This window comes from Halictus rubicundus, chromosome 13 (assembly GCF_050948215.1).
Source record: "Halictus rubicundus isolate RS-2024b chromosome 13, iyHalRubi1_principal, whole genome shotgun sequence".
NCBI lineage: Eukaryota > Metazoa > Arthropoda > Insecta > Hymenoptera > Halictidae > Halictus > Halictus rubicundus.
The window spans coordinates 8,674,371-8,693,696 of NC_135161.1; the positions used below are offsets into that span (position 1 = coordinate 8,674,371).

A 19,326-nucleotide genomic window follows, 5' to 3' on the forward strand; every position below is an offset into this window, starting at 1 on the left:
AGGGTAAGGGGTCGAATTACTTGTGGGTGTACAAATTACTGTGCCTATATTAATTATACTTATTTTTAAAGCATAAAGTTGTTCATTAAAATCAGTTAATATGTTATATATCTTTTCTTTAATATTCATTATGCTTTAAAAATGAGTATAATTAATGTAGGCACAGTAATAGGTACTTCCAAAGTAATTGGGTCCCGTACTCTAGGTGTACGGCAAGATTAAAGTTTTATAGTGTTGCCAGCAACCTCAGGGTATCTTTCACCCTCTCTAAGGTCTCCCAAAGACCCCATGACGAATTTTAAAATTACTGATACCTTAACTAAATTTATTAGAATTGAAATATCGCTACAGATTTAAAAAAAAATCAATCATGCACCACAAGGGATAAAGCCATGTAACAATTTTATTATGTAAAGAAGAAGAGAGGTGTATTGGAGCCTGTAGAGTACAGTAGAACTCGATTTTTGATCAATCATGCTAGTTCTAAGCACAAATATTTATACATTGTAGAATTTTCCATTGGATTAACCCCTACTCAGTGTGTGACATGTTCATCACACTTAAAATGAAAATGATATGCAAAACAGCTATCTCTCTTCCGATATGACGTATTATTATTAATTGGACCCTTTTTCCAGGGAAATTAGGCTCTTCCAATGCATGATTCTATTATGAATGATGCCAGTTCATCCGGTTTTTGCTCCAGAAGGAAACTAGAAATCCCTGGACTGTTGATAAACGCTGTTGCTCCGGAGGCATTTGAGACTGACCGCAATAACTTCGCAAAAAATGTTATTTGGGTAAGGTATATAAAATTCGTTTGATGTTTATACATAAACAAAATTGAATATTCATATTAAACTTGAATGAAAATTTCATGAATGTTACGGAGTGGTTCATCAAAACGTCAATAAAAAAAGGGGTGTCGGTTGCTTTTATTGGTTTATCTGTCCCTTTGAATTTGATAGGAGCGCGACCCGTTCATATTAAAAAATTGATAAGCCGCTTGCCTGATGCGTCCAATTAGGACAAAGTTCCCTGCCAGGTAGAATTTTCGCTCAACACGTTGGCTGTGACGCTGACGTTGATCATATGTGTGAAAAATTATAAGCTGGAAAGAGGTAAAGATATAATATAAAAACAGCCAATACAAAAACGAGTACAACAGTAACAAAATAATAAGTTATATTTAAAAGCAGGTACAATTTTACCATAAAATGGGCTTTCCTGATTTTCATTTAATTAATCTTTGACACTCCAGTTTATTCTGGTGCTTGTTGGAAAGATAAGGATTTCAATTTTTATTTGATTAAATATTGTGTCAGTGCAAAATCTTCGCGCAATTTTCACTGACCTATAAATTATATTTTTATTATTGCGACAACATGTTAATCCTTTAGTCCCTTTTAAAAATGTGAATTAAAAAAAATGGAATGACGAAAGCATTAACTCTGCACATTCTCTGAGTGATTAATAATTCTTTTGTTCCCGCGCGTGAAAGAATGAATCATCCGATTGGAGTGCAACAGTAATGAGTTGCACCCATCAGGCGAGATGTATCCATCATATTAAAAAACTTGCATATTTTTCGATCGGAATAAGAATTTATTCAATGAAATAAGAAGCTATTTAATTTCACGTATCCTAAAAGAATTTCTAATAAAACTACGAACAACAATTATACAAAATACAAATAAAATAGGAAACAAAATATTCTGACGCAGAAACGGTGCACATTATCTCCTGTAAACAGAGAAAAAAAATGTTTTGTACATAGGTTCCTCAGGAAATCAAATGAAAAACCAACCTGGTTGAAAATTTTCTGCTCTGTAGATTTGAAAGGTTTCAAGCAAACAATAGAATCTGTGCGACGCGCTAAATCATTCTAAAACGGAGCTAGGAATCGCATAAACTGGCAGATTTATAAGCCGTGCAAACCTTTGACAGTAAAACAAGCAGTAAACCAAGCCGGGAATTTTCTTTGCAGAAAGTGCAGTTGAAATGAATTTGACTGCTTCAGTTGACAAAATAGGATTAAAGCCGTATAAAAATGTGTTCAATTTTCTGTTTTACTGTCTTTAAAATTTTTGTGATCCACAGGAGGGTACTAGAATCGATCCTCGAGATTTCAACGACCCGAGGAACCAGCCCGCAGCTTCGCAACAATAATTATTTCCTTTCCTGTGCTCGTATAACCCGTGTAACTCCTCGAACCACTCATTGCGAAGCACGATTCTCCGACGATAAACTCGCAAGGTCCTAGATTGAAATTCAATCTCGTTCTTTTACGAGCAGTCGCAGCTCCTGGACGATTTGAAGCCTGGCCCCGAAAGAATTTGAAGGAAAGTCGATGAAACAGCTATAAATACGTTCGTCGTGCCAAACGCTGCTTTGTGCACGTTTGTATTTACGCGTGGGTAAATGGCAGACAATAATTTTTTTTCTCGACAGAGTGAAAAGAGCACAAAGCGGTCGTCGGTCGAATTGGTGGAGGGATGGCGATCTTTTTGCAGGGTTTTACGGGTTCCGTTAAAAAAAAAAAAAGTCCAAAGCTCGCGTGAGCTGTCTTCGCCATTGAAAGAGAACGTCGGGACCATCGAAATCCCCGGGAAAATAAACGATTTCCACCGGGGAGTATTAAATTCCGTTCGGAGAATACCTTTCACCGACGCGCGTCTTTTCTTTCGTTCATGGGCCATGAATCATGGCGTGGGTGCAGAGATTTCCTGCAAGTTCCACCGCGTCATCTTTCGTGTTCATTTATCAAACTCGCTGATAAACCTTTTACGAGTCAATCTTGGCGGTTCTCTGCCTCCGGGATACACCCTACTCTCACGCGACGCGACCATACCATACACCGTCTTTTCAGATGTTAAGCGACGTTCCATTTCACTTGCTACCGATGTAACGGATCCTTTTCACGGATTCTTTGGAACTTGTCCTGGAGCGTACATTCGGGGAGAAGCTTTGAGAATGCTCAGCTATGGGTATTGTTGCAAAGGAAATTCCAATAGCTATTCAAAAGCCGGTGGCGTCACGATGCACTCTTTGCTGACACCGCTGCACTCGAAGCGAGAGATGCGGTGACTATCGTGTCGACCGCTGATAAGTGCCACTTCATGGTGCAATTAGACCCTTTATGGTGTAATTGGGCCCATTATCTACTGGTGAAAACTACCCCGTTGCGATTTTTCGGCGAGACAAAATTCGAAATTAATATTTTCTAAAAATTCTATTTTCATTTGTTACAGGACATCTAAACTCCTTGTAATTGGTGCGAATAAAACCGGCAAAATAAGGGATTGAAACGTGCACGGCATGATTTCCGCATAAAAGGAAGGAAATATTGTACTCTATTTAAAACTGTGTGCTTACAATAGTGGATCTTTGTCTGAGAACGAGATTAAAATTTCATTGTGTTGAAAGTACCCCCGGGTTGTCGTTCTCGCTCACTAATGTGTCTTAAAAGCTCTATAAATATTCTAACGCCAATGATAAGATTCATTACAAATTACTAGTAATTTTTAAACATTATCTTGTACACCAAGTGGCGCAACAATGTGAAAATTGTATTATGTGAAGGATAGGGAATCTCGTTCACAGTAGCTTGAAGATCCCATAGGATCTTTAACATCAATGATAACGAGTGTTAATTGTGAACCGATAGGAGTTTAGAGAATGGAGAAAATATTTCCGAATAGGAGCAAGATCTCTGGAATGTAAAGCCTGAAGGGTGAATAACCACCCCGCGGACATGTTGAATCGTTCGGACGCGCACGTTTTCGCCGGAGCAGTATCGGTCCCAGCGATCTTATTTGCTCGAAACGAACGCCCGTCGTGATTATACGTCCGCGAACGAAATATAAACGCAAACGAAGCGAACGATCGATCGCCTCTCCGCAGACGGTGTGGCCACTGGTGTTTAGATCGTTTCTAGCCGCGCGGCGGTGTCCCGAAGAGAAGTCGCACGCGTCCCCATGATTAATGAGATCAAAGCAAACTGCTGGCCGGCTGCTAATGTGTGCCAGTTTTGTGTGGATACGCGACTGGCCGCCACACGGCTCACAAATAAATTGAAACCGGCAACCGTTCCGTCGCGTTGGTCCGGTTGGTGGTTCGTTGTTTTTCCCCACGATGCGACGTTACAGCTCGGCTTCCCCGACATCGGGGAAATGTCCAATCGACTTCCGAAAAAATAACACCTCGTGTATTTGCGAAAGCCGAAGAGGAAACAGAAAAATCGACTAGCCACTACCGGTCCTCGCAGAATATTTATTCTTTTTCTAACTAAGAAGATTTTATTGATCATGTTTTTAAGCGGACGTATTTTTACTACGCCCCGATATCGTTGGAAAATTTTATTGGGAAAACAGCATCCCTCTGTAAGCGGATCTACTGCTGAAAAATTGTTTTGCTTTTTATTGGAACGTTAAGTGGCGTTTGGAATAGTTTGAATTATTTGTTGAGCGAACGGAAGGACGTGTAAATTAGGGGTTGATTGTGAGATTAGGTCTCTTGCTTCTTAAAAAATTATTTTGCCCCTTATTATAACACTGGAAGTGTCCAAGAACCACTAGAAAAATTGTCTGGATAATAGGATAGCCAAAACATAAAAATTCTTAGGGTTGATATATATCACCCTCTTAAAGAGATTTTCTGTAAAGAAATTATTATACACGATACTATAAAGTTAGAATCGTTCGAAACTTCCGGTAAGAAAATAATTACAGGGGAACGTAGACTCGAAGGGTTGATTTCACCCCCGTAGGTCTTCAATTTATCTACCATGAAAGTTCTTGCAATTAAATATGATTGTATCTCGCCTAACGAGATTACATCGCGGCCGAAAGTATTCCCGTCGATGAAAGTACATCTTCGAACACTGTAACACGTCTGGTAGACGAGAATACAAATACTTTAGGTAGTTTAATATGGCGATGAAGCGGCCGGCGTCGGTGCGAAACACGAATGTAGGTCACAACGTGTCTGGAACGGTTGTTTCCCCGCGAGGGGTCGGACGAAGTTTCTTTTACGAGGACTTCGAGCGCCGGCGAATTTTTACGAGACTTGAACAGGTTCGCGGGACGAGAGAGAAACCACCCACTGAACTTTCCTCCGGTTGGTTTCTTTTTTTCGTCGCGCGACGCGTTAACAGCGGGGAAAACACTTCACCGAAACCGGGAACTCGGAAATTTACTTTATACGAGGAGAGAGACAGCGGCAAATGAAATTAAATCCCCTTTTAAACGCAACGCGGTCAACGCGAAATGAACGCGCCAACATCTGGAAAGTTGAAACCGCATTTGGGGATGGGGAACAACCCTTAACTTGAACTGTTCTGTAAAATTATTATTCAACACCGGAATGCGCTAATATTAAAATCATATTTGGGGGAGAGAACAACTCTTAACGAGGCTGTTCGGTAAAATTATGCTCTAACACCTGGAAACGTTAAAATTAAAATTGTATTTGAAGGAGAAAGAGATTTCTTAACGAGGGTGTTCTATAAAATTAATATCCTTTTATTGCTAACATACTCTGTCATATTTACACTGGAAGAAGTGTCCTAATTACACTGTCCAACACCGATTTTGCGTTTCAACAAGTAGACGGTCCTCGCAGATTTCAATGAACTTTGAGAATTTTCCCTGCTTTAACGGTGAAAGGTATATAAATGATTCTTGCTTAGAATGATTCTATAGACTCTCTCGAATACAGTGATATAATTTTTAATAACATTATGAACGTTTAAATATTTTTTAATAATTTTTTGTGAGTGCCAGACAATTTTAACCCACGACATTTTCTCGCACACGTCTCATTCTAGATTATTAAAAATTTTAAAGGTATTATAAACATTTACTGCTGCACAAAAACATGTCATTACCTTCGGGAAAGTGTGCAGAATTATTCTACATAAGAATCGTTTGCATGACTTCTACAATTAAATCAGAAAAAATTCCTGAAGTTGCAGAATTGACTATTTTTCCGAAATTGCGTTTCTCAACCACAGAGGCTGATCAAGAAAAATAACTTCAGAATAGAAATTCGTAAGAATCTACCAATGAATTCCGAAACGCGGCGAAAGAGTTAAAATTTGTTGGACAGTGTTATCACAGTTGCTCCTGCGTCGAGAGGAGCTCCGAGTGGAAACTAATCAACAATGATTCTAATACTTCTCGCTTGTTCTCGTGTTCGCTTTTTGTCTAAAAAAATAGTTTGAAAGAGAACGAGAATGAAGTTTCCTCTATCGTTCGCTTAGAAAAAGACGTGTGTGTGTATGTGTGTCACACGTGTATGTACAACAATTAGGTACACGAGTTTCATCGCACGGATCCGTACCGTGTGTGTTCGGCGTCCGTTTCCCTCATTACGTCGATCAGGCACTTGATTAAACTCTCGGAAATCATACAATTATTCAGAAAGCACATTTGGAACAACAATTCAACGAATACAACAACGTGCTCGCCTGCTCTAGTTTGCAGCAGGATTTAAAACGCAGTTATGTACATATACTTCGACTGCGGATCTTTATGCAAAATAAAAATTTTCTATATTGATTATAAGGTACTGAGCTTACCTCATTGATATTATAAACGCATAAAATCCGCAATCTAGTTATAGACTTTTTAGATTCCAACAATGATTATCTTTTCTTATTCGATGATCGTTCCGGCCGCGGCCGCGATCATTCGTTGATATCGCCGTTCGCAGTTCTCGCGATCAACCGTTCTTGATCCTCGTCCTTCATTTTCCTCTTAATGACCACAAAAATACCGATGAAAATCATTATCACGCCGATACCGGCGACCTCGTAGGACAGCACGCTCCCTAATGACTGTAGAACTATGATGAGCTTCACCGTGTCGGCGTAATCCGAAGTTAGGGTTGCCTCCTGCGTGAACCACAGCATTGGTATGAATGTCTTCTTCATTTTCTTGAACATCCTGCGAAAGAATTGAAGGGTTCAATTAAAAAGATCTTCAGGAGTTATTTGGTCTTGCGAAAAGATAACTTACGACATGTTCCCGTAAGGTTGCAGCAGTAGATTTAATTGTAACTGCGCGCTGACCTTTAATGGGACTCCAGTTTTCTATGGAAAATAATAGTACACAGTTTAGGAGACTAGGAACTTGCATAAAACATTTAGGCATTTATGAGAAAAATGTGTAGCTGCAATTTGAAACAGTAAAAAGATTCAAAGAATTGGAGATTGGCATATTAGTTTCGACCTGCTAAAATTATTCAAGTAGAAAAAAAAAACTCTTAAGTGGCTCCTGTTTCTTATGACAGATGGAGAGAAAGATTTTATTTTGCAGTTTACTAATTATTTAATTATCAGTTTTAGCTGATTACCGGCTCCAGGGATATCGTGAGCTGATGTTTGTCCTTCTGAGGATTCATCCCACCGACGTTTTCCCTGTAACTAGGGTCAGCAAGGTAGAAATGCGGCAGACTGATGAACGCTGGTGCACCCCATTTGCACAAGGAGATGTTCATCGCTCCAGAAGGTATGGATTCGTCTAGGTAATAGCATTTCCTTGATGGTACCTTCGTGCCATTATCAAAAATCGTATCGTCGCTGACATACGTCACTCCTGTTATCCCCTCGTGAACCGTCGTGTTCGAGTACGTTGCTGACAAGCTCCTGTTCACAAGATTAGCAAATGTGTTAAGTAGGAAATCTATTAATTAGTTAAATAAAATAATGAAAATAGTGTAACAATATTCTTAAATCCTTCTAATGTCTTTTTAATTATATATTTCACGTATTATCGTACTTACGTGCAAATATCGGAGACAAAGAAGGAAACGGTTTTGTTGTCGGGCAGAGGAGGCCACAGGTCTCCGTTTGTTCCTCTTACTATTCCACACTGGCCAGGATAGTAACTGACATGGTTATCATAGTTCCATTCCCTCACAAGACCAAGATCTAACATGTTAGATGCACCTGTGTCCATGTTGAACGTTCCGTCATAGCTTGCAGAACCGTTTCTCTGAAAATATCAGAGCAGCTGTTTAATATTTTCGTTGATTACTCACTCATATATTTTCAGTTTCTTGTAGTTCACAAAGAGCATAGCTAGATAAGATGGTCAGAAATTCCTTTGGACCAAATTAAGTGGCCTATCTACAGAGCATCAACGAAAAGCAGATTTTCCCTATTTATTCATATGCAAAAACTGTAGAAAGAAAAACATACTGCATAGATCTCACCTCATAGAACCAAGCAAATTTATCCATTGGTATTTTTGTGAGGTTCATTTTGCGAGCTAGTTTCAGCATGTCATCGTTATATCCCTCAAAGAGTAATTCATTGACTGTTTTGGTCATCACTAATTTTTCTCCTAGAATGATCATGGCTTCGTTAGCCACGTACTGGAAGAATGGCTTTGCGTACCTCACGGTGTATCCAACACTCTGAAAAGAACAAATTTATATATAATTTGACCTATGTAAAAAATTTATAAAATACAGCAAAACAGAAATACGTACAGCAACCACAGGATTTATATTTGTCACACTATCAGATAAACTACCTTTTGATAAAGACTCGTCAAAGTGCCACACTCTTTTCCTTTGATATGTTATTGTGTTATTTGCATTCCAGATCTGCTCCATCTTGTAATCAATTTCTCTGTAAAAAGGAAAGGAAAGTTACAGTACAAAGAAAAACGATACTGAAGAAATTAGTTAAGATATGAATTTAATACTTGAACACGTATGGACCCATTTCCGCGAAGTTGGGCTTTGCACCATGGGTAACAAATTCCTTAGGATTGGTTAGATTGAACATATAAAGTTTCAAATACATAGGTATCGGTGTCTCCTTCCATAGTTTGTAATTTGTAGATATTGGAGTCAAAGATAGTTGCTGCCAAAAAATACAGTTTTATAAATTTCAGGTACTATGAGAAGCAGCGTTGACTGGCTTACCTTCTGAATGATCGAAGAATAAATCGTGGACCATAGTATTCCCATTACCAGCCCTAGTATTCCTAACACCACACCTATCGACACTATAACGATGATGACCCTGGAGACTCGTATCATTTTACCAGTTAGTATTGACCTGGACATAAGCAAATGAGAGAATATTTAAATACCCTACTGGCATACGCTACTCTCTGGCATATTGAATGTTGATAAAAGCACGTACTTATTGGCTTCTGCTCATACTTAACATATTATCTCCCAGACAATTCTTTACACAAATTACTATAACAATTCCATATAATTTCTCAACGATAACGCTATTTTTATTGAATGCCAAACACTTTTATATATAATTTCTTGTATAAATTCATTTTATATGGCCTCGAGTGCCTGACTCGATAATTACCAAACTAATATGATAATTGTTCCGCCATGATAAACACGTATTCATTGTAAAACATCGTTCGCGCCAATGTAAATATTGCGAGCGGGAACAGGTGCGCGAATAATTAATTGAATCAACAGAAAAACGAAAGTGAAACTGCAAGAGCGCACAAGCGACGAGTTAACTCCTCTTATCCGGTTTTAAAAAGACGGTGATCGTGACCGACAACGATAACAATAAACGATACAATTTCGTGCTGCGGTACTGCGGTTAAAAGACGAACGAAAGGAATCTACCTATTGAAATGGAAAAAGAAAAATTGACCTACAAGGAGCTGTTATGATCGACAAAATGCAGACACGCCTAATACGCATGTTCGCCGCATAGCCGCGAGCTTTTGAACCATCCGTGATTCAATATTTAGCATCGCAATTTATATGCGGGTGAATCATGCTGACTCTCACGATAGTCATTATTACAAAATTAATGGAATCGCAGAAACCACTTATCTTTTTCTTGATTTGTTTCTTTAACACTATGTTTACGAAGCACTTAGAGCGACTATTTTACATATTACTTTGTAAAAATGAGTATCTAAATTTTTAGTAATTTTTTTATAATATACATTCAAAGAAATAAAGTGGAATATTTCCTAATGGAGACGTCTTTACAATCTCAATAAACGTAAATTAAAAGTATTAGAGTGAGAAAAGTATTAGACTTTTACAATTAAATAAAACATTCGAAGAGTTAAAGAATTGTGAAGTCGGAAAGTTTCCAGTAAATAAATAATTGATGATATTAATTAGTTTTTGTGATCAACAGGTGGAACTTCGAACTAGACAACAAATACGATCAATATTACACAATGACACAATTACTATAACTGTAGAGTAGTGTAGAGCAATAAAGCCAAGCTGCAACAGCAACAGAACAGTACCTTGTGATAGCATATTATTTATGTGTGGCTATTCGCTACGAAAGTGAACGGACAACTGTGCTAATGCAATGGCCAGATGAAAACAAACACGGCGGAATATATCCCAATATCATTATCGATAAAGAAATAGTATACACAAAAAAAAAGAATATAGTATCGCCCGATAAATCTCGCGACAACGGAAAATTGTTTACATATTTGTTGCTTTTATCTGTTTACGTTGATTACAGGAACCGCGATTGATTGTATCGCGAGGCGGTCGCGCTGTTATTATCAATGATAGGTATCATTTTAATATCAAATCTTGGGTAGATTAGGCAATGTGTACCTTAATTAACTCTTTATCTAGAATCTGGAGCTTAAAGCTTCTTCTCGAACGCTGTGAAAATCTACGAATTCCCACAAAGGATTTAAACCATAGGTACAGTGCCCTTGTTGTCCTGGGAGCCTCTGCATGGCCCCTGGATGCAACATAAATGACATAAGAGAAGAAAACGTCCCAAAAATGAGCTGTTTAACACTAGGTTTACTATTATATTTTTAATTCACGATTATTTGTAAAGATGCATCCGTGAGGAATTAATTATTTAACAAAATTTTTTTGGATATATATTACAAAAAAATTGCTAAAAATTTGAATAGACTATTTTTCTAAAGTAATGTAAAATAATCGCTTTTAGTGCTCTATAAACTCAGTGCTAATACGAAATTGTTACGACAGCTAGGGGAATGAAGTAAAAGTTCCGCAAACTGCAGTAATATAAAAATAATAGCACCATACATTTCTATATTAAACGGCGCAAATAATCCACTGGCGATGACTATATATATTATATAATAAATGCACGGGGAGGAAATTTATAAAAATCGGATACGGATTAAAACAAAATATTACATTTATCGAAGCCTGAGCAAAGTTCGCTCTGTGTCGATTTACAAAACAATGATAGAAGAATTCGACTTACGCCTACCTTGAAACGATATTTTTATGAATGCCCTCACACAATTTATATCACGATAACTCGCCTGCAGATTTTATGCATGCATAGAAATACTGAAACAATAGACTAGTTTGGCTGGAAGTAGTCAAACAGTTTAAATTATTAAAAGAATTTCCATTCGGTTCCATTTACTAGCAATTAATATGGAATATTTTTGTTTTGCAGGAAATTCGCGAGTGATAAGTAAGATGCACAATTGTATATGCACTTTTTATCGATCGACGCAAGTTCGTAGACCCGCGAATTCACATTCGGACAAAGTCCAAATGGATTATTGAAACCTTACACGAGTTCTGACCTAACATTACACAGAATGGCTTGTAAAAAATTGTGTGGATGATTTCATCAATTCAATCAACATCTCGTATAATGATTAATAGTTCACGGCCGGTTTGACACGACGCGAATGTGTCACGTATCTGTTTCAATCTATCTTCGATACACACAAATTCGTTCGATCGTTCGCCACCGTAAATTGACAATTTACATTCGTTTCGGCCGGAAGCTAACTTCCTTGTAATATTCGATAGCGAGCGGCCGTTTCCATGCGAATCATTCTCGTGAAAGATGAAACTCTGAAATGCTTGAAATGATGATCACACGTTTCGCGAAAAGAAACTCGCAAGCTGAATTATCATGTAACGCAATGCTCGCAGGGGTTCCTGATTGTTTAAATGGAAGAATAATGATCCAATTAATGGTACAACTGGGAGATATAATTATGAACTTGCGCTTACGTTGAGCCAACTCGTAGTATTATTAACGATATTCATTGATAGAAATCGATTATATGATAAAAATAAGTAGATCGAATTCAAAACAGTGAGAATATTCCGAGGTTTTAAAAATATTCATGACTTAAGACGATTAGGAAAAAAAAATTATGAATACAGTGCAATGAATGCAGCCTATTTTATTTTGCATAAATATCCACAATCTATTCATTGATTACGAATTGTGCTTTGCATAGCTTGGGAAGGTACCAATTGACTATGAATTGTAAATTATAGATCCCAGGTCGCTGTCTCCTGCGTCAATAAAACGAATTCAAACTTTTGTAATTTATATGTATTGTATGTTTAATATTTTTCCTGTTTTCAGATGCGTGAAATTTTTTATAACAAACGGAAACAACACACTGCGGAATGTGTACACACCGACATCATAATCTCAAAAACACCCAAGGCATCGCGCCGATATCGTAAATCTGGCTAACTTATGTAACAGGTAGTTATATTAAACTGTGAGAACAGTAAATACCCACTGACCATGACATTTCTCAATAGATAAAAATACGAAATCGCCGCTACAAGATAAACATAGTACATAATTGGTAAATACTGACTAATTTATTCGTGAGTTACAGGTGCGCATCGTTATTGCGGCTGAATATATTCGCATAAAAATGCTTATAAGGCAGTGGTGAAAGTCGGCGAAAGAGAGACGTATGCTTGGAATCTTTCAAACTCGAAAGAAAGTCTATCCTGCCGAGGAGATAAAGAGTCAATGACTTTCGAATAGCAGTGTACATTCGTACGCGCACGCGATCAGGTTTGTTTTGCCTCCAGCGTTATTTTCGCGGACTTTCTTTCTAATTTCTTAATCGGGGAAGATGAGTCTGCACGTTGGCCATATTTATGGCTACATTTCTCCACTATTTTTCGTTGTCCTATTCAATATCTATGTCAATGATTCATTCCCTGGGTTCAGCTTTGTTTTCGTAAATTTCAAGAGTTAAAACCGAGTCCCACATAATTGATTTCAATACTTTAAGTGTAAGCTCACTTTAGCTTACTATGCTATAACCCTTTGCAGTCGGATGTCTCCTCTAAGGGAACATTATGAATCTAAAATCGATGGAGCTGTTAGAACGTACTGTCAATTTTCTAGAATTAAATTTTCATATTGAATGCTTCAAAAAGTGGGTAAAAAGAAGTTATCGCATTGCCCTACTTTTTTCCACCAGTACTAAAATTATCAGTGATGATAACGCAGAAACCACGTTTACAGGGAAGATGTATGTACAACACCATGTACCTCATGACTTACAAGATAAGAACAACGTGGATTTTCAAGGATTTTCCAGAGACCTCATTAAAGAGTTACAAAAAAAAAATGGTAACGAAGAAAATTGATAATAAAATGATAAATGTTACTTGTGCTGAACAACAGCAGAGTTAATGAAACAAAGGAACAAAAGGACGAGGAGAATAATATTTACAAACCGCGGCTCTGTTAATTCTGTTAGGAAAAAAAAATGGGAGCGCGCATGTAGGCAGCGATCGAAGACGAATGGTGTAAATCGTCCCCGTTACAAACCTGTTCGCTGTGTCATGCAGTTACTGGTTTTTCGGAGAGGCCCGGGTCGCCGGTTTTTCGATCGTTGCGCTTCGTTACCACTGGCCGTAGACTGTCACGTTATCAGCGTTCACTTGGGTACCGCGTCCAATGGCAACGTGAACGCGAAAGATCGCGCGACGACTGGCCTGCGCAAACTTCCACGACCTGCTAAAGCAAACGCTGGTCGCAAAATTGTGCGAAGAGGAGGGATCAATGGGCGGCGAAGGAAACGCGTCGGATGCAGCCTTTGCCCCTCATTGATTCGATTTACCGATTGAAACGGTGCCATTCAACTCCCCTAAAGCCATTGCTATTTAAATGACGCTGAAATCTAGCTTGCGTCCTTGACCATGGTGAAGCAAGGTCCTCAGCCTGGGTGACTCATACATGCAGAAAAGATTGAACCTTGAAATCTCAGCTTAGTCAACCTCAGTCAGTCACATTTGTTTTGATAATTTCCTTCTGGCTTGCAAACATAGTTTCTGACAACCAAACATGATTCACCGTAATTTATTATCATCGACACGTATCCGTCCGGGACAAAGTGTACACAAAATCTCAACCGTATCTGATTTTTGAGGGGATGATAATTATAGTTGCGCGGGAGGGAACGTTTGTCCGTATAAATGAGCATAGTTGACCTCCTCAGGAATTCTGGGTGAACGCATTTGGGTGCGGATGAAAAATTAATCGGACGAACGGTTGATCTCGTTAGGGTCTCTAAGCGCAGTATACTAGAGCACTGGAGAAAGTACTGAATGAGAAATTGAAGAGCTCTCCGCTTGAATGAGCTTTCAAAGATGCCGTCCCGCGTAATGACTACACTAAACGCGAAGTCGACAGCAAGGATGACAGTAAAAAAGGACACATCGTCGGTACGGTTTTCCGGTAATTGGGAATTTTTATTCGTCGGTGAAAAATATCGAACACTTCAAACAAAATGCTTGTTGGTGCGTTACGGAAACGTATTTGCGAACACGAGTGATAAATGCTTCATTGGACCCTTATTAACAGTTGCACTTAATCGTAGTTAGACTGCGGATTTTATGTATGACAAAAACGAGCAATTTAAAACAGTAGACACATTCAAAGAATTGAAGAATATATTGTCTATATTCTACATGGTTACTGTTCCTTGCAATCGATGCAGACGTTTTTTATCTTTCATAAAGATCCGCAGTCTATTCGTAGTACACGCCAGCTGTACGCGAAACGTATGCAAAGATTATCAAAACGAAATTTCCCTCGATAAAAATAAATGTCTTCGGTAATGATCGATGGATTCTACGATACGGATAATGGTTAGGATGATCAAGATATTGCGATCCCGTTCGGGGTATTCATATCTTCCTGCATGTGTGTTCGATCTCGTATTCTCGCGCACATCAGACTATACTCCAGCACGCCGATTCGCACGTTCATCTCAGAAATTTCGTTCTTCATCTTCGTAATCGTCTTCTTTATGTTTATCAGTGGAGCTGCGAGCAATTAGTTACAATTAATACCTAGTGGACAATGTTACAATTACTCTAAAGCGGAAGATACTCACTTCCATCCGTCATGCTAGATCCTCTCTCGTCCATCTCCTTCTTCACGTGCTCCAATTCTTCCGACAATTTGTTGAAGACCCTCGTTCTTTCGGTTACACCACCGCTAACATCGCGATACTGTTCCTTGACCTTAGACAACTCCTCCTGAAGTGTCTGATACTCCTTCAAAATCGGCTCCAATTGCCTGTTCAAGTACGACTCTCTAGTTCTTATCTTGTCCAAGGTGTTTGACAATTCACTGTGGAGTTTATCCAATTGACTCTTCGTTCCGGTGAGATTGTTTGCTATGTTCGTACGGAACTGCTGCATCTGGTCTATGTGAGACCGCCAGTCTCTGGAGTCTGAAACGAATTTTCATAGTTTCAGTTTTCGTTCATGGTTCCACGAAACCGAGTTTGTTTTATAAAACATTTTAAAAAAAATTTCACAGCCCATATTTTAAGACCTATTAAAAAGTTCCCTAATTCTTTCAATCCCTGATTATTACTGTACTATTTGTACCTGTTTTAACAGTTACTTTTAGCTGAGGCAGAACTCTCTCCAGTTCCAATTGCCACTCTTCCCTGCTCGTTTTGGACTCCAAAATGTCATCTGGTTTCATCAAGTCATTCTGAAAAATATTTAGAAGCATTTAAGTAAAAAATTTAAACATCCGTTTAGCTTTACTCACAAAGTTTTGCCCATAGAGTTTAGTAATATCATCAACATGTAATATATCCTCTTCTTCATCATCGTACTCAGCCATCATTTCTTCTTCCACCTTCTCTAGTATTAACTCTGCATCGTCATCCTCGATCTCTGGGTCATTGTTTGGCTCGTCAGGTGGTATTTCTACCCTAAATTTGAACAAGACATTAGCTTCAATCCTTCTTCAATCCCTTATTAGTAGACTGCGGATTGTAATACATAGGAACCACATAGAAATTACTTTCTTTCTTTAATAATTTTTTTAAATTGAAATTAACATATTGATGTTCTGAAATTCGTTTGAAATGTTCTTATAAATGCATAAGTTCTGCAGTCTACATATTAGTAAAATTTAAATTATGTACTTTCTCCACTGAAATTTCAATGTTTTCAGTGCCTCGTCAGCCAAGTTATCCAAAACATAAATAGCATGATCACCGCTGCCCTGCTTGAGCTTATTAGGAGGGAATTCTATGGGCACATTGATCTCCCTCAAATAGTCCAGTATCAATGCTATCGTAGCGTTAGGATCATCTGATTCTTGAGGAGGCTCGAAGTTTTTGCCAGCCTTTCTAATCAGCCAAGCGGCTAACGAGGTAAAAGTGTAGAACTGTTCTCCCGGGTTAGTCTGTGTTACAAAATAGTTCCTGCACGCAAAGCAATAATGTTGTTACAGACTTGTACAACATAGAAGCTAGATTGTTTGCAAATAGCTGCTCTATCTACCTATTTACAGCTTTTATCTTAAACTCTGGTAAAAACTCTGCGTCATAGTTCAACAATTTCAATTTCTCTAGCAGATCCTCCATCCTGACAAACACAACATAAGAAGCGGATGGAGAAGATCCATCTTCAATGACAATCTTTGGAGCGTCTCGAAACATTTCTGCAACGAGGATGTATTTTATTATCGCGCAAACATGTTGGTGCAAACAAAACAAGTACAAGTGCGCAATTTTATTTACAGATATCTGTACAGCTTTACCTCTTGTTTTGTATTAATTCTGGAAAGGATCATATATGCATATAGAATTTATGTGTATCTGTAAATAAAAGACTAGGCTCCATGCGCTAGGTGAACATTTCTGCTAATGTTCGTTTTCAATCATGGAAATTTTCATGCTTCGACAACGTCGATCTTTTCGATCGTGCGACATATATATATATATATGTATATATGTATAGGCTGGTATAGGCGGCCATTAGAGTTTTCTTATTTGAATGACGTCAGTGACGTCACCGATAACTAGGGATATTTGTTCTGATAAGATAAGATTGCGACCCCTGAGTCGTCAAACTTCATAGAGCAAGTCCAATGGTTGGCAACTCCGTGAGTTGTTCAGTTTGTTGATTTTGATAATCGGTCATATTCAGTTTTCTTTTAGGTTTACCGAGATTTTCGCGTGTATACCATCAGGAGTGCGTTGACACGCAAGGAAAATATTTATGAATCATCAGATCTGATCCCAATGCGGTTGAACGTGTACTCATACTGATAGTTGATCAGAATGGGCCTAATATCCGATCCGCTGTTGTTTATACTAGCTTTAATCAATACCGGTTCAGTACTTTTCCTTGTGGTGTATTTCGTATCCTTTTTGTGCTTTTGCAATCGATTTACGATCTATACGATCGCTTTTAATTAATTTCTTTCACTCTGAGGTTGTATTCTCGTTTTTATACGTATCCCATCGAAAAGGCGGGTCTAGGGATTTTTGTAAAGGATCGTTCGTAATGGCGCCATATTCAATTTTCCTTCAACAACTGTACAGTTATTTTTCATCACTTTCCTTAACCCAATTATAGCTCATAACTTTATCGGATCTAGAATGTGACTATTTAAATGCCCAGCAGTGTTGTACAAAGCTGAACACGGTAATTTTGTTGTATTATTATTCTTATTCGATAATAAATAGCTATTTGTATACTGTTGTTTTTCAACAGAATCTTTAATTCAGATGTACTGGTGATTCGCAGTTAATGAACTTGAGTATCAATGTTTACAGTGGGTGGTACCAAAGCTCTCAGCGCATTTATTCTTAGAATTTATGTTTCTGACCCATGGGCAGTTAGTATTATTCTTGGTAAACTTACCAATGACGCTATGGCTACTATACGAATACTTTGGAGTGCCGAAAGGTAACTTGGGAGTCTATGATCCCACAGAAATTCACAATTGCCGCCAATTAAAGAGGCACATAAAGGATTGTATGATTTATCTCGGATATTATCTTATATTCTTTTTTATTTATTTGTATTGGTGAGTATATTTAATGCAGTTTCGTTTCTCTGTATGGAAAATCGAGAGCAAACAGATGGTCATTGTGATTCTTTCCACTTTTCAGCATGATCATTGCATTACTGAAAGGGGATCCAATCAATAGGAATGAAGCAGATTTGGTGGAATCATAATGTGCCTAATGGCACATAGCTAATAGCATATTTTACTTTTGTACTCTTCCCTGTTTTATTTTTGGTCAGTCACAATTAATTGTTTATTATTTATTTTAAACGTTGTTAATACCAAATGGAATCTTTGTTAAGCTTTACAGAGGCAAAGGCAATTGTACAATCATATTTACTTTCCACTTGTATCATATTTCTCCAAGGACTGATATTTTTCTTAAATATAAGACTTTCATAAGACTATAAAAGGCTTCTATATCAATTTAATTTGTAATGATATTACTCGTATTGTAAGCTACGAACATGTATCCCGAAGAAGAAGAAAAAAATCGTGTCCGTATTCGATGAATATTTAAACGATGAGCATGAATTGTAACTGGGAACCAGAATAATCACGATAACCATTATTTAACGTAATATCGGAATTCTTTTACTACGACGGTCGTTCTACATTCTGAAACGATATATTAAACGGTTTCAAAATAATAACTCCGGTGTCACGGGTACCGTTCGAGTGTAGCGAAGTACTCAATAGCTCGTTTATTCACCGAGCGTTAAATCAAATTGACTCGAGTTTAATGGGTGCGGGACAACAAGATCGGATCGATTTAATGAACTCGATGCAGTTGATTAGCTTTTTCTGCGTAGAGGGTGTACACACTGTGTATTTTTATCCGTGATCCAAATTAGAATGTGATAAAATAATCTGACCGGATTTCTGATATTCAAATCGGAGAATTACGAAAGGTCGCGCTTTCTCTTCGATCTGCCGCAGTGGGTATTTCGGGATACCCCTAACTGTGTGTTCTAAAGATTATTTAACACGCAACAGAAGCGTAAAGTATGCGGGACCTGAAATCTTGCAACATTTCGTTACGGAGCCGACGACCTGGAAGATTAATCTGAGGTTCAGTAAACCTTCACTGGGTCACTTTCGACCCTCTTTTTATTGCGTCTATCCAAATCGTACAAAGGTGTATTTATATGTACCAGGTGTTAAGGTAATTCTGTAAATAGTACAGTCGCCTGAAAAATTGTTTAAAAAGACTGCGTGTACATCTTTTCTGTGGCTATGAGTGT

The 19,326-nt window shown here is 38.0% G+C and overlaps 3 protein-coding genes and 1 long non-coding RNA gene across 6 annotated transcripts; 2 read left to right on the plus strand and 2 right to left on the minus strand.

Annotated features, from left to right (window-relative positions):
- Window positions 1–5,501: 5,501 nt before the first annotated feature.
- On the minus strand, window positions 5,502–13,789 carry LOC143360581 (protein croquemort). Of its 2 annotated transcripts, none has more exons than XM_076799574.1 (9): window positions 13,583–13,789; window positions 8,938–9,073; window positions 8,715–8,875; window positions 8,497–8,638; window positions 8,218–8,421; window positions 7,786–7,997; window positions 7,357–7,648; window positions 7,020–7,093; window positions 5,502–6,947 (listed from the first exon to the last, which is right to left on the minus strand). In XM_076799574.1, exons 2-9 carry the CDS (start codon window positions 9,052–9,054, stop codon window positions 6,689–6,691), a joined length of 1,461 nt encoding a protein of 486 aa, XP_076655689.1. In that variant the 5' UTR covers window positions 9,055–9,073; window positions 13,583–13,789; the 3' UTR covers window positions 5,502–6,688. The 2 variants fall into 2 exon arrangements, with proteins under 2 accessions (XP_076655689.1, XP_076655688.1); XM_076799573.1 differs by lacking the exon at window positions 13,583–13,789 and adding an exon at window positions 9,161–9,708.
- On the plus strand, window positions 11,483–13,123 carry LOC143360584 (uncharacterized). Of its 2 annotated transcripts, none has more exons than XR_013083309.1 (3): window positions 11,483–12,490; window positions 12,630–12,814; window positions 13,079–13,123. It is a non-coding gene; the product is annotated as an uncharacterized LOC143360584 (long non-coding RNA). The 2 variants fall into 2 exon arrangements; XR_013083308.1 differs by having other exon boundaries at window positions 11,483–12,101; window positions 12,365–12,490; window positions 12,630–13,117.
- A 1,061-nt stretch (window positions 13,790–14,850) lies between the features above and the next one.
- Ift57 (intraflagellar transport 57) lies at window positions 14,851–17,025 on the minus strand. The gene is made up of 7 exons (XM_076799575.1): window positions 16,826–17,025; window positions 16,567–16,726; window positions 16,206–16,487; window positions 15,824–15,989; window positions 15,655–15,763; window positions 15,153–15,494; window positions 14,851–15,081 (listed from the first exon to the last, which is right to left on the minus strand). Exons 2-7 carry the CDS (start codon window positions 16,722–16,724, stop codon window positions 14,915–14,917), a joined length of 1,224 nt encoding a protein of 407 aa, XP_076655690.1. The 5' UTR covers window positions 16,725–16,726; window positions 16,826–17,025; the 3' UTR covers window positions 14,851–14,914.
- Window positions 17,026–17,168: 143 nt separating this feature from the next.
- On the plus strand, window positions 17,169–18,494 carry Cnir (cornichon-like protein). The gene is made up of 4 exons (XM_076799576.1): window positions 17,169–17,429; window positions 17,647–17,715; window positions 17,847–18,100; window positions 18,186–18,494. Exons 1-4 carry the CDS (start codon window positions 17,349–17,351, stop codon window positions 18,250–18,252), a joined length of 471 nt encoding a protein of 156 aa, XP_076655691.1. The 5' UTR covers window positions 17,169–17,348; the 3' UTR covers window positions 18,253–18,494.
- The last annotated feature ends 832 nt before the right edge of the window (window positions 18,495–19,326 follow it).

Bases quoted from the DNA above. Each gene is read 5' to 3' on its own strand.
- LOC143360581 (XM_076799574.1), bottom strand. From the start codon at position 9,054: ATGATACGAGTCTCCAGGGTCATCATCGTTATAGTGTCGATAGGTGTG. The intron at 8,422-8,496 runs GTACGTATTTCT...TGTTCTTTTCAG, and splicing joins ATATAAATCCTGTGGTTGCT to AGTGTTGGATACACCGTGAG. The intron at 7,998-8,217 runs GTGAGATCTATG...TGATATTTTCAG, and splicing joins AATTTGCTTGGTTCTATGAG to AGAAACGGTTCTGCAAGCTA.
- Ift57 (XM_076799575.1), bottom strand. From the start codon at position 16,724: ATGTTTCGAGACGCTCCAAAGATTGTCATTGAAGATGGATCTTCTCCA. The intron at 16,488-16,566 runs GTAGATAGAGCA...CTTTGCGTGCAG, and splicing joins AAGATAAAAGCTGTAAATAG to GAACTATTTTGTAACACAGA. The intron at 15,495-15,654 runs GTACAAATAGTA...AATTCGTTTCAG, and splicing joins AAAAGTAACTGTTAAAACAG to ACTCCAGAGACTGGCGGTCT.
- Cnir (XM_076799576.1), top strand. From the start codon at position 17,349: ATGGGCCTAATATCCGATCCGCTGTTGTTTATACTAGCTTTAATCAAT. The intron at 17,430-17,646 runs GTATCCTTTTTG...ACCCAATTATAG, and splicing joins TTTTCCTTGTGGTGTATTTC to CTCATAACTTTATCGGATCT. The intron at 18,101-18,185 runs GTGAGTATATTT...TCCACTTTTCAG, and splicing joins TTTTTTATTTATTTGTATTG to CATGATCATTGCATTACTGA.